The sequence below is a fragment of the Nerophis ophidion genome, linkage group LG15 (genome assembly GCF_033978795.1).
Source record: "Nerophis ophidion isolate RoL-2023_Sa linkage group LG15, RoL_Noph_v1.0, whole genome shotgun sequence".
Classification (NCBI taxonomy): domain Eukaryota; kingdom Metazoa; phylum Chordata; class Actinopteri; order Syngnathiformes; family Syngnathidae; genus Nerophis; species Nerophis ophidion.
The window spans coordinates 6,957,489-6,969,788 of NC_084625.1; the positions used below are offsets into that span (position 1 = coordinate 6,957,489).

The 12,300-nt window shown below is 36.3% G+C and overlaps 1 protein-coding gene across 4 annotated transcripts in view; it reads right to left on the reverse strand.

Annotated features, from left to right (window-relative positions):
- map7d2b (MAP7 domain containing 2b) overlaps positions 1-12,300 on the reverse strand; it is a 49,221-nt gene that overhangs the window by 24,921 nt on the left and 12,000 nt on the right. For all 4 annotated transcript variants that reach the window (XM_061921349.1, XM_061921346.1, XM_061921347.1 and 1 more), the window contains one exon: positions 7,669-7,829. In XM_061921349.1, coding sequence (XP_061777333.1) covers positions 7,669-7,829 — 161 coding nt within the window. The remainder of the gene's footprint in view (positions 1-7,668; positions 7,830-12,300) is intronic.

A 12,300-nucleotide genomic window follows, 5' to 3' on the forward strand; every position in this document is an offset into this window, starting at 1 on the left:
ACCCCTCCCCCTCCTCCCTCCCTCCAGTCGGCACAATCAGCTGACAGGAAATTCATCATCAGCTGATTGACTAATAATTGGTCATCTCGTAAAAAAAGTGGGATGTCAGACTGGTTTTCATTGAGGTCCGCTTGTAACAGCGAATAATATATTCATTTGCCCTGCCTTTGATTATTATAAATAGATTTTTATGCACAAAACTGGAAATTAACTGTAAAACATAGTGTTTTTTACAAAGACGTAACCACCCTTTTTTTATTCATTAAAAACCGCTTAGTGATCAGAATTTTCCTGTAAAATTGATAGTTTTTTACAACATATTACTGGAAATGGAAAAACGCTATCACGGTTTGTTTTTTATTCTGGCAACTGCCGGATTTTTATCACAAAAAAACTGTGGTCCCGTTTTTTTTTTCATTTACAGTAATACACTGTAAACATAACAACCGTAAATATTACACTAAAAAACTGTCAGCTAAGTACTGTAAAATATACATCGTTTTTTACAACATTTATATTTTGTAAAAAAATATATACATGTTACTCTGGAATAATATATGAATTTGCCCTGCATTTGATTATTATAAATATATTTTATTTACACGTGAAGAAAAAAAACTGTAAAGTTACTGTGAAATATTCAGTGTTTTTTTTTACAAAAACACAACCACCATTTATTTACAGTAAAAACTGGCAGCTTAGTCATCAGAATGTTCCTATAAAATTGATGGTGTTTTTTACAACATATTACTGGAAATGGAAAAAACGGTACCCCAGTTTGGTTTTTTTATTCTGGCAACGGCCAGATTTTTATCACAAAAAAAATCTGTGGTCACTTTTTTTTTTCCATTTACAGTAATACACTTTAAACACAACAACCGGAGATATTACAGTAAAAACACTCAGCTAAGTACTGTAAAATATACATAGTTTTTTAAAACATGTACATTTTGTAAAAAAATATACATTTTACAAGGGCTGCTTGTAACCGGGAATAATACATGAATTTGCCCTGCATTTGATTAATACAAATATATATTTATTGACACGTGAAGAATAAGATCGGTTGGTTGGGAGTTCAAACCCCGGCCGAGTCATACCAAAGACTATAAAAATGGAACCCATTAACTCCCTGCTTGACACTCAGCATCAAAGGTTGGATTTGGGGGTAAATCACCAAAAATTATTCCGGGGCACGGCCACTGCTGCTGCTCACTGCTCCCCTCACCTCACAGGAGGTGATTAAGGGTGATGGGTCAAATGCAGATAATAATTACACCATACCTAGTGTGTGTGTGACAGTCATTGGTACTTTAACTTTACTTAAAACCTGTAAATTTAAAGTAAAGTGATTTTTACAATAAATGGAAAAATAGGACCATTATTTATTTACAGCTTAGTGATCAGAATTTTACTGTAAAATCGACGGTCATTTTTACAACATATTACTTGAAATAGAAAAACAATACCACTTTTTTTTATTCTGGCAACTGCCAGTTTTTTTATCTTAAAAAAAAAACTGTGGTATCGTTTATTTAAAAATTTACAGTAATATACCGTAAACACAACAACCGAACATATTACAGTAAAAACTGTCAGCTCAGTCCCCAGAATTTTACTGTAAAATATACTTAGCTTTTAACAACATGTTACAGTAAATGTAAAAACAGTACCACTGTTGGTTTTTTACAGTAAAAACTGGCATCTTAGTCATCAGAATGTTCCTGTAAAATTGATGGTGGATCAATTTGGAAAAAAATGAGTGCAGGTAAATATAGTGGATAAAAATTCAGTCCAAGAAAAATCAGTGCAGAAATATGCTTCAAAACTCAAGACCCACTAACAGTAAATTAAAAGTATTTGAGTTTTGAAGCAAGAAAGATTTCTGCACTGATTTTTTTAACACTGAATTTTAATAAAATATATTAAAATAGATGTAAATATAAACGGAATACAATGATTTGCAAATCCTTTTCAACCCATATTCAGTTGAATGCACAACAAAAACAAGATATTTTATTTTCTTAGCACTGAATTTAAATAAAATATATTTTTTTATCCATCTTTTTGTTATGGGACATTCATCCTCAGCTCTTGCCATTTCTTATACAAACCCCATTTCCATATGAGTTGGGAAATTGTGTTAGATGTAAATATAAACGGAATACAATGATTTGCAAATCCTTTTCAACCCATATTCAGTTGAATGCACTACAAAGACAAGATATTAGATTTTTTTAGCACTGAATTTTAATAAAATAGAATTTTTTTTTTACAAACAATTTTAAAATGTAAACAGATTTTAAAAAGTTTGCTCACATTATTCAATCAAATTGTCAGCATCGGTTTTAAAATTCAGTTGCATGAATAAAGACATGCACCTGGGGATAGGTTGATTGGCAACACTAAATGGTCCCTAGTGTGTGAATGTTGTCTGTCTATCTGTGTTGGCCCTGCGATGAGGTGGCGACTTGTCCAGGGTGTACCCCGCCTTCCGCCCGATTGTAGCTGAGATAGGCGCCAGCGCCCCCCGCTACCCCGAAAGGGAATAAGCGGTAGAAAATGGATGGGATTGATGAATATAGTGTCCAAAAAAAAAGCTTTTGTGATAAAGACATAATGAACCTCCATAAACGGTTGTTAAAAGTTAGATTGTCCGTTGCCATCGACGCCGCGCCGTTCTTTTATCTAAGATGAAAAATGTGTCTGTCACCACGGCGACTGTGTTTTCCCGTAAACGCCACACGATACCTCGCCGCTGATGTCATCTCTCGCCACAGCCTGTGTGTGTCATGTCGGGGGAGGAAATAAGCATGCAAACAGAGGCGATAAATCAATAGCGGCTAACTAGGCGCTCCACCGAGGACCAGTCGGCCTCGGGGGCTCTTTAACCCTTTGTACGACGCTCAGCCCTTTAAAGGTGTTGTAATCGTCTTTTTTTTAATTTATTTATTCATCGAAGGGATTTGCTCATTGGTTTGATTGCATATTAATTTAATACAATTTAAAAGATGAATTCAGAAACTACCCTGAACACTAACAAAATAGCATTTATTCATTTTTCCCGCTTTCTAAAATGATACTTTACTATGAAACATACAGTATTTCCTTGAATTGCTGCCGGGTATATAGTATGCGCCTGCCTAGAATTACTGCCGGGTCGAACTCGTTTTGCAAAATAATTAGCGCATGCTTAGCATTACCGCGGGCTCAGGATTAACGCCGGGTCAAACTAGTTTCGCAAAATTTTATTTTCATTAGCGCATGTGTAGAATTTCTGCCGGGTCAAACTCGTCACGTCACGAGTGACACTTCCCCGTCATCATTTTCAAAATGGAGGAGGCTTATGTCAATCATTTGAAATCGCATAGAGGGAAGAAGATTAAGAGCTATTCAGTAGGATTTAAGGTCCAAGCTATTGAATATGCTAAAAAGAACAGTAAGCAGCTATGTTTTATTAATATACCGTAGCTGCGTGTGTCAAATATGAGTCATTAAATGACTCCCGGCTCCTGGTGGTAGAGGGCGCTAGTGATCCTTCTTGCGACTACTCGGCTGCAGAAGAACTGACAACAAGCAGCAAGAATGAACATCGTGTGTTTATTTTTTCCTCTCGCTTGCACTTTTAACATGGAGGATTACATATCTAAAATAAAACAGTTTTCTAAACTGGACTTTCAATGGAAGCAGGAGGTAATAAAGGAAGATCTCCATCGAGACAGAGAGACTTTTAACTGAAGAAAGATAAGGAAGACTTCTACAAAAAAATTATCGATGCTTTTGATCAGAAGGATCTGTGCATGGACTTCATTTATAAGTAAAGGTAAAACCATAATAATGTTTTTTTAATTAAATATGCTTTTCATGATGGTATCCTTACATCACACTCAAATTTTTAAGCGCAGGCCTAAATTTACCGCATGCCTTTGGTAAGTGCCGGAGTGACAAGAGGTTTTAAAATAATTAGCGCATGCTTGCCTTTACCGCAGGCCTTTGGTAAACGCCGGAGTGAGAAGAGATTTTAAATTAAATAAAGCCCCGGCAGCAATTCAAGGAAATACGGTAGTCATATTCTTTAAATAAAATAAGATTGTATTTTACAACAAAAACAACAATACTGAAAAAGGGATAGATGTTGATAGTCCAACTCATAATAACTGCTGGATGATGTAAGAAAAAAAAAAAAAAAAAGCATTTGGATTAGATCATAAGGAGTCATGTCTTGAAATGTGAGATCATTTACACAAATGTGTTTTAAGTATGAAAGTAACTTAACATCTCTCTTTCTTGTGATGAATAATGTGTGATTGTCAAGATTATGACATGCAAAGCAGATGTAAGCTTGGTTTTTATTCATAATGGCTGTGATTGATTTTTTTTTTTTTCTTTGTCATGAAAAAGGGATGTTTTTGTCATGAAAAAGGGAGGTTTTTGTGGTTGGTGCACTAATTGTAAGTGTATATTGTGTTTTTTATGTTGATTTAATAAATTTAAAAAATATATATATATTTATATATATATATATATATTTATATTTTTTTGAAATTAAAAATGAATAAAAAATTCTTCTGCCGCCCGGTACCAATCGGGCGGCGGCCCGGTGGTTGGGGACCACTGATTTATATGATTTGACATACTTTCTCCGTATGTAAAACTATTATTACCGCATTTTTCGTACTATAAGGCGCACTTAAAATCCATTCATTTTCTCAAAACCCGACAGTGCGCCTAATGTACGGAATGGTTTTGGTTGTACTTACCGACCTCAAAGCTATTTTATTTGGTACAAGTGTGACCAGTAGAATAGACTACAAGTATACAACACCAACATTTTATATGTTGCATTAAATATATTTGAATATTACACACGGCGCTCAAAATCTATCAAAATGTTTTAGTAGGACTTTGGTAAGCTATGAAGCCGCAACGCTTGATGGATTGTACTGTGCTTCAACATAGGAGTATTATTATGGGGTGTGTATAAGGTAAGACATATTATCTGGCGTTTTGTTCTGCAATATTATACAAAAGCAACTTTTCTTACCTTCTGGTACCTGCTGATCTGTATTTGGGATCTGCATAAGTCCTGAAAATTTGCGCAAGTCAGCCTTTATGGACCGGGACAATGCCGTAGTTGATAAGCTTCTTCTTTTTCTCTATCTTCTTGTTATGGGACATTCATCCTCGGCTCTTGCCATTTTTCTACAAACCCCATTTCCACATGAGTTGGGAAATTGTGTTAGATGTAAAACAAATGGAATAGAATGATTTGCAAATCCTTTTCAACCCATATTCAGTTGAATGCACTACAAAGACAAGATATTTGATGTTCAAACTCATAAACTTAACTTAGAATTTCATGGCTGCAACACGTGCCAAAGTAGTTGGGAAAGGGCATGTTCACCACTGTGTTACATCACCTTTTCTTTTAACAACACTCAATAAACATTTGGGAACTGAGGAAACTAATTGTTGAAGCTTTGAAAGTGGAATTATTTGTCATTCCTGTTTTATGTAGAGCTTCAGTCGTTCAACAGTCCGGGGTCTCCACTGTCGTATTTTACGCTTCATAATGCGCCACACATTTTCCATGGGAGACAGGTCTGGACTGCAGGCGGGCCAGGAAAGTACCCGCACTCTTTTACTAGAAACCACGCTGTTGTAACACGTGGGTTGGCATTGTCTTGCTGAAATAAGCAGGGGCGTCCATGATAACGTTGCTTGGATGACAACATATGTTGCTCCAAAACCTCAGCATTAATGGTGCCTTCACATATGTGTAAGATACCCATGCTGTGGGTAATAATACACCCCCATACCATCACAGATGCTGGCTTTCGAACTTTGCGCCTATAACAATCAGAGTGGTTATTTTCCTCTTTGTTTTGGAGGACACCAGGTCCTCTGTTCCCAAATATAATTTGAAATGTGGACTCGTCGGACAACAGAACACCTTTCCACTTTGCATCAGTCCATCTTAGATGAGCTCGGGCCCAGCCAAGCCGGCGGCATTTCAGGATATTGTTGAAAAATGGGTTTGGCTTTGCATAGTAGAGTTTTAACTTGCACTTACAGATGTAGCGACCAACTGTAGTTACTGACAGTGGTTTCATGAAGTGTTCCTGAGCCCATGTAGTGATATCCTTTACACACTGATGTCGGTTTTTGATGCAGTACCGCCTGAGGGATCAAAAGTCCGTGATATCATAGCTTATGTGCAGTGATTTCTCCAGATTCTCTGAACCTTTTGATGATTTTACGAACCGTAGATGGTAAAATCCCTAAATTCCTTGCAATAGCTCGTTGAGAAATGTTGTTCTAAAACTGTTCAACAATTTGCTTACAAAGTGGTGACCCTCACCCCATCCTTGTTTGTGAAATACTTAACATTTCATGGAAGCTGCTTTTATACCCAATCATGGCACCCACCTGTTCCCAATTAGCCTGCACACCTGTGGGATGTTCCAAATAAGTGTTTGATGAGCATTCCTCAACTTTATCAGTATTTATTGCCACCTTTCCCAACTTCTTTGTCACGTGTTGCTGGCATCAAATTCTAAAGTTAATGATTATTTGCAACAAAAAAAATGTTTATCAGTTTGAACATTAAATATGTTGTCTTTGTAGCATATTCAACTGAATATGGGTTGAAAATGATTTGCAAATCATTGTATTCTGTTTATATTTACATCTAACACAATTTCCCAACTCATATGGAAATGGGGTTTGTATAAAGTAGTGTAAAGTTCTTACTTATATCTGCCAGTAAACTCGCCATGAAAGCGCTAAAACATACCGGTGTAGCGAGTTTACATTATTCACCCAAGGAACTCTAGTTATTAGAGTTGCGGTCGGATGTTTTTTCACGGTACACATTTCCGGCGTTGTCATTGCGGATGAGGAGATACTGCTCTGTTATTGATTGAAGTAAAGTCTAAATGTCATTAAAACAGTTGGCTCCATCTTTTAAATGATAAATGATAAATGGGTTGTACTTGTATAGCGCTTTTCTACCTTCAAGGTACTCAAAGCGCTTTGACACTACTTCCACATTTACCCATTCACACACACATTCACACACTGATGGAGGGAGCTGCCATGCAAGGCGCCAACCAGCACCCATCAGGAGCAAGGGTGAAGTGTCTTGCTCAGGACACAACGGACGTGACGAGGTTGGTACTAGGTGGGATTTGAACCAGGGACCCTCGTGTTGCGCACGGCCACTCTCCCACTGCGCCACGCCGTCCCTTTTGACACTTCTTCTACTCCCGTCCTTGCACGCTACACCGCTACAACAAAGATGACGGGGAGAAGATGCTGTCGAAGGTGAGCCACGTAAATAAGACCGCCCACAAAACGGCGCATCCTGAAGTGACTGAATCTAAGCAACATTTTGACCAAACAACCACCATTACATGTTATGTAGACCACAAGGAAGTCTTTTACATTTAGAAAAAAATAATAATAATGTGACCTCTTTAATGCGTCGTATAATCCGGTGCGCCTCTTACGGTATTCTCTATAATAATGTTATTTTTATGTGTCTGGAACGGATTAATTTGGATTTTCATTCATTTGTTTGGGTTTCCCAGGTACCACTGCACACTTTGGTGTCAACTTGGCACACTGAGTCCAAACAACGATTAAAAGCCTGCCGTGACCTCTGACCTTGTCAGCTTCCTGCTGCTGTCGTCTCTTCTCCTCGGCCGCCAGATGCCGCTGCTCTTCCTTCCTCCTTTGCGCCGCCATCTTGCGCCCTCGCTGCTCGCCGCTGCGCTCCAGCTGCTGCAGAGCACGTCGCTCTTTGTCCTGCAGCACCTCTGACAGCTCTGTGAGCGCACACACACACACACACACACATTTATGTCAGCATTGTCGGTAACACTGACAAACATGGATCAGTCAGTACCATTACTGTATAGCAGGGATGTCCAAACTGCGGCCCACAGCTAGTTTTTTAAGATATTCTAAAATTACTTTTAAAAATTACACACAAAAAAAATGACGTTAAAAAGTGGAATAAAAGAGCAAACAGGCTAAATGTAACGAGAAAAAGTTGTAATGTTGACTCTAATAACACAAAGCTGCCATACAGGCTGTTTTTTTCTTTTAAACTGTCATTGCTCAAAAAGTAATAATTAATTCAAATGAATGTTATGAATTATTGACCTATTCAAGGCTCCAGTTACTTCACATCAAATATCACACTTAAGAATATTTTATAAGGGAAATATTGCATCTTTTGTGTGTTTTTCCTATAAATAACCCAAAGTTTTCTTTAACAAAAAAGAGCAAAAATCATAAAAATATAATAATAACAATGTATATATCATTGACGGATAAATCTGACGTTGAGCTAGAGATTAAAGCATTGCAAGTAAAAAATAATTTATCTATATTTGACTCTTCAGCATCTACATGCTGCCGCTAGGTGACGTCATACGCAAATACGGTGTTAGCTTTCACTGTTATGCTGATGACACCCAACTCTACATGCCCCTAAAGCTGACCAACACGCCAGACTGTAGTCAGCTGGAGGCGTGTCTTAATGAAATTAAACAATGGATGTCGGCTAATTTTTTACAACTTAACGCCAAAAAAACGGTAATTCTGATTATCGGTCCAGCTAGACACCGACCTCTATTTAATAATACAACTGTAACATTTGACAACCAAATAATAAAAATAGGTGACTCGGTAAAGAATCTGGGTATTATCTTCGACCCAACTCTCTCCTTTGAGTCACACATTAAAAGCGTTACTAAAACGGCATTCTTTCATCTCCGTAATATCGCTAAAATTCGCTCCATTTTGTCCACTAAAGACGCTGAGATCATTATCCATGCGTTTGTTACGTCTCGTCTCGATTACTGTAACGTATTCTTTTCGGGTCTCCCCATGTCTAGCATTAAAAGATTACAGTTGGTACCAAATGGGGCTGCTAGACTTTTGACAAGAACAAGAAAGTTTGATCACATTACGCCTGTACTGGCTCACCTGCACTGGCTTCCTGTGCACTTAAGATGTGACTTTAAGGTTTTACTACTTACGTATAAAATACTACACGGTCTAGCTCCATCCTATCTTGCTGATTGTATTGTACCATATGTCCCGGCAAGAAATCTGCGTTCAAAAGACTCCGGCTTATTAGTGATTCCTAAAGCCCCAAAAAAGTCTGCGGGCTATAGAGCGTTTTCCGTTCGGGCTCCAGTACTCTGGAATGCCCTCCTGGTAGCAGTTCGAGATGCCACCTCAGTAGAAGCATTTAAGTCTCACCTTAAAACTCTTTTGTATACTCTAGCCTTTAAATAGACTCCCTTTTTAGACCAGTTGATCTGCCGCTTCTTTTCATTTTCTCCTATGTCCCCCTCTCCCTTGTGGAGGGGGTCCGGTCCGATGACCATGGATGAAGTACTGGCTGTCCAGAGTCGAAACCCAGGATGGACCGCTCGCCTGTGTATCGGTTGGGGACATCTCTACGCTGCTGATCCGCCTCCGCTTGGGATGGTTTCCTGTGGACGGGACTCTCGCTGCTGTCTTGGATCCGCTTTGAACTGAACTCTTGCGGCTGTGTTGGAGCCACTATGGATTGAACTTTCACAGTATCATGTTAGACCCGTCGCTTTCGGACCCTTGGGGGGGGGTTGCCCACATTTGAGGTCCTCTCCAACGTTTCTCATAGTCAGCATTGTCACTGGCGTCCCACTGGGTGTGAGTTTTCCTTGCCCTTTTGTGGGTTCTTCCGAGGATGTTGTAGTCGTAATGATTTGTGCAGTCCTTTGAGACATTTGTGATTTAGGGCTATATAAATAAACATTGATTTATTGATTGATTGATTGATATTTTAAAACATTTTATGAGTGGGGCCTTTTTGGATACCCAAGTGATTTAGTCAGAATGTATTTTTAAACTGTCATTGCTCAAAAAATAATGAATCAAAATCAACGTTGTTATGAATTATTGACCTATTCAAGGCTCCAATTACTTCACATCCAATATTCCACTTTGTAAAATTTTGAAAAGGGAAATATTGCATCTTTAACAAAAAAGGGCAAAAAATCATAAAAATATAATAATAAAAAAATGTATATCATTGACGGGTAAATCTGAAGTTGAGCTAGAGATTTAAGAATTGAAAATACAAATATTCTTATTGATATTTCACCTATTTTTTTAACATTTGTATGAATGGGGCCTCTTTGGATACCCAAGAGATTTAGTCAGAATTTATTTTTAAGCCGTCATTGCTCAAAAAATAATAATGGATAAAATTCAATGTTATGATAATATTTTGGGGGAAATTATTGCTCATTTTGGGTTTTTGCATTTTTTTTAAAACAAAATGAGCATTAAAAAAAACATGAGAAAGTAATAAAAACATATAATCCACAGATCGAAGTGCTGAAAGTAAAAAACAAGTATCACTTATTTTTTTTTATTTTTTATGAGTGAGACCCTTTGGGTCCCCAATAATCTTAGTGGGATTTTTTTGAAACTGTCATTGCTCAAAAAATAATAATGAATCCAAAACAATGTTATGAATTATTGGCCTATTTAAGGCTCCATTTACTTCACATCAAATATTCCACTTTGACAATATTTCTGAGGAAAATATTGCATATTTTGTGTTTTTGCCAAACAAAAAGAGCATAAAACAAATACAAAAAAAACACAAAGTAATAAAAACGTATAAGCGACGGATTAAAGTGATGAAAGTACAAAACAAGTATGACTTATTTTCAACGCTTTTATGAATGCCACCCTTTGGATAACCAAGAACTTTAGTGAGATTTTTATTTAAACTGTCATTGCTCAAAAAATAATAATGAATCAAAATCAATTTTATGAATAATTGACATATTTGAGGCTACAATTACTTCACAACAAATATTACACTTTGACAATATTTCTGGTAAAAATATTGCTTATTTTGTGTTTTTGCAATAATAAAACACTTTTTTTAAATGCAAAAAGAGCATAAAAAATTGTTTAATCGACAGATTGAAGTGTTAAAAGTAAAAAACAAGTACAACTTGTTTTTAAAAAATTTATGAGTGGGAACCTCTGGATCCCCAAGAATTTTTGTGGGATTTTTGTTTAAATTGTCATTGCTCAAAAAATAATAATGACTCAAAATCAATGTTATGAATTATTGACATATTTAAGGCTACATTTACTTCAAACAAATATTCCACTTTGACAATATTTTGGGGGAAAATATTGCTTTAGTGTTTTTGCCATATAAAAATAAAAAAAATGTAAAACAAAAAGAGCATTAAACAAAACAAAAAAACATGAAAAAGTAATAAAAAACGTATAAGTGACGGATTGAAGTGTTAAAAGTAAAAATAAAGTATGACTTATTTTTAACACTTTTATGAGTGGGACCCCTTGGATCCCCAAAGATTTTAGTGGGATTTTTGTTTAAACTGTCATTGCTCAAAAAATAATGACTTAAAATTAATGTTATGAACTATTGACCTATTCAAGGCTCCAATTACTTCACAACAAATATTACACTTCGAACCATTTTTTGGGGAAAATATTGCATATTTTGTGTTTTTGCCACATAAAATACGGTTTTGAGAAAAAGGGCAAAAAAAAAAAAAAAAAAATTAAAATTATATCGACAGACCTGAAGTTGATCTAGAGCAGGGGGGCTGTCACGCCAAATTTCTTCCCCCTTACTAAAACCTTCCCCCCCATTTACTTCCGGGGTCATGATTAATACAGATGTTTCGTTAACACTATATTATAAAAATCCAGACGTTTTGTTAACGCTATATTATAAAAAAAATTTAAAAACAATTTACAAACACAAGCTATGGGATGACCCATTTACTTCCGGGGTCACGTTTCCTCTTATGTCATCCCGTAGGTTGTGTTTGTAAATTGTTTTTTAAATTTTTTTATAATATAGCGTTAACAAAACGTCTGTATTTTTATAATATAGCGTTATATTTTTATAATATAGCGTTATATTTTTATAATATAGCGTTAACAAAACATCTGTATTAATCATGACCCCGGAAGTAAATGGGGAGTGAAGGTTTTTGTAGGGAGAAAAAATTGGGCGTGACAGCGCCCACACTTCTGCAGGTGAGCTACTTTTCAATTGACCAAGTCGAGGGGATCTACCTCATTCATATATATCATTTATATGTTTTTATTTATGAAACATACGTTTTTGTTAACATATCAAAGGTTTTTAATGATAATGCTATAATGTTTAACACATATAGAGTCCTTTCTTTCATGAAGGAAAGAATATAAGTTGGAGTATTACCTGATTTGGATGAC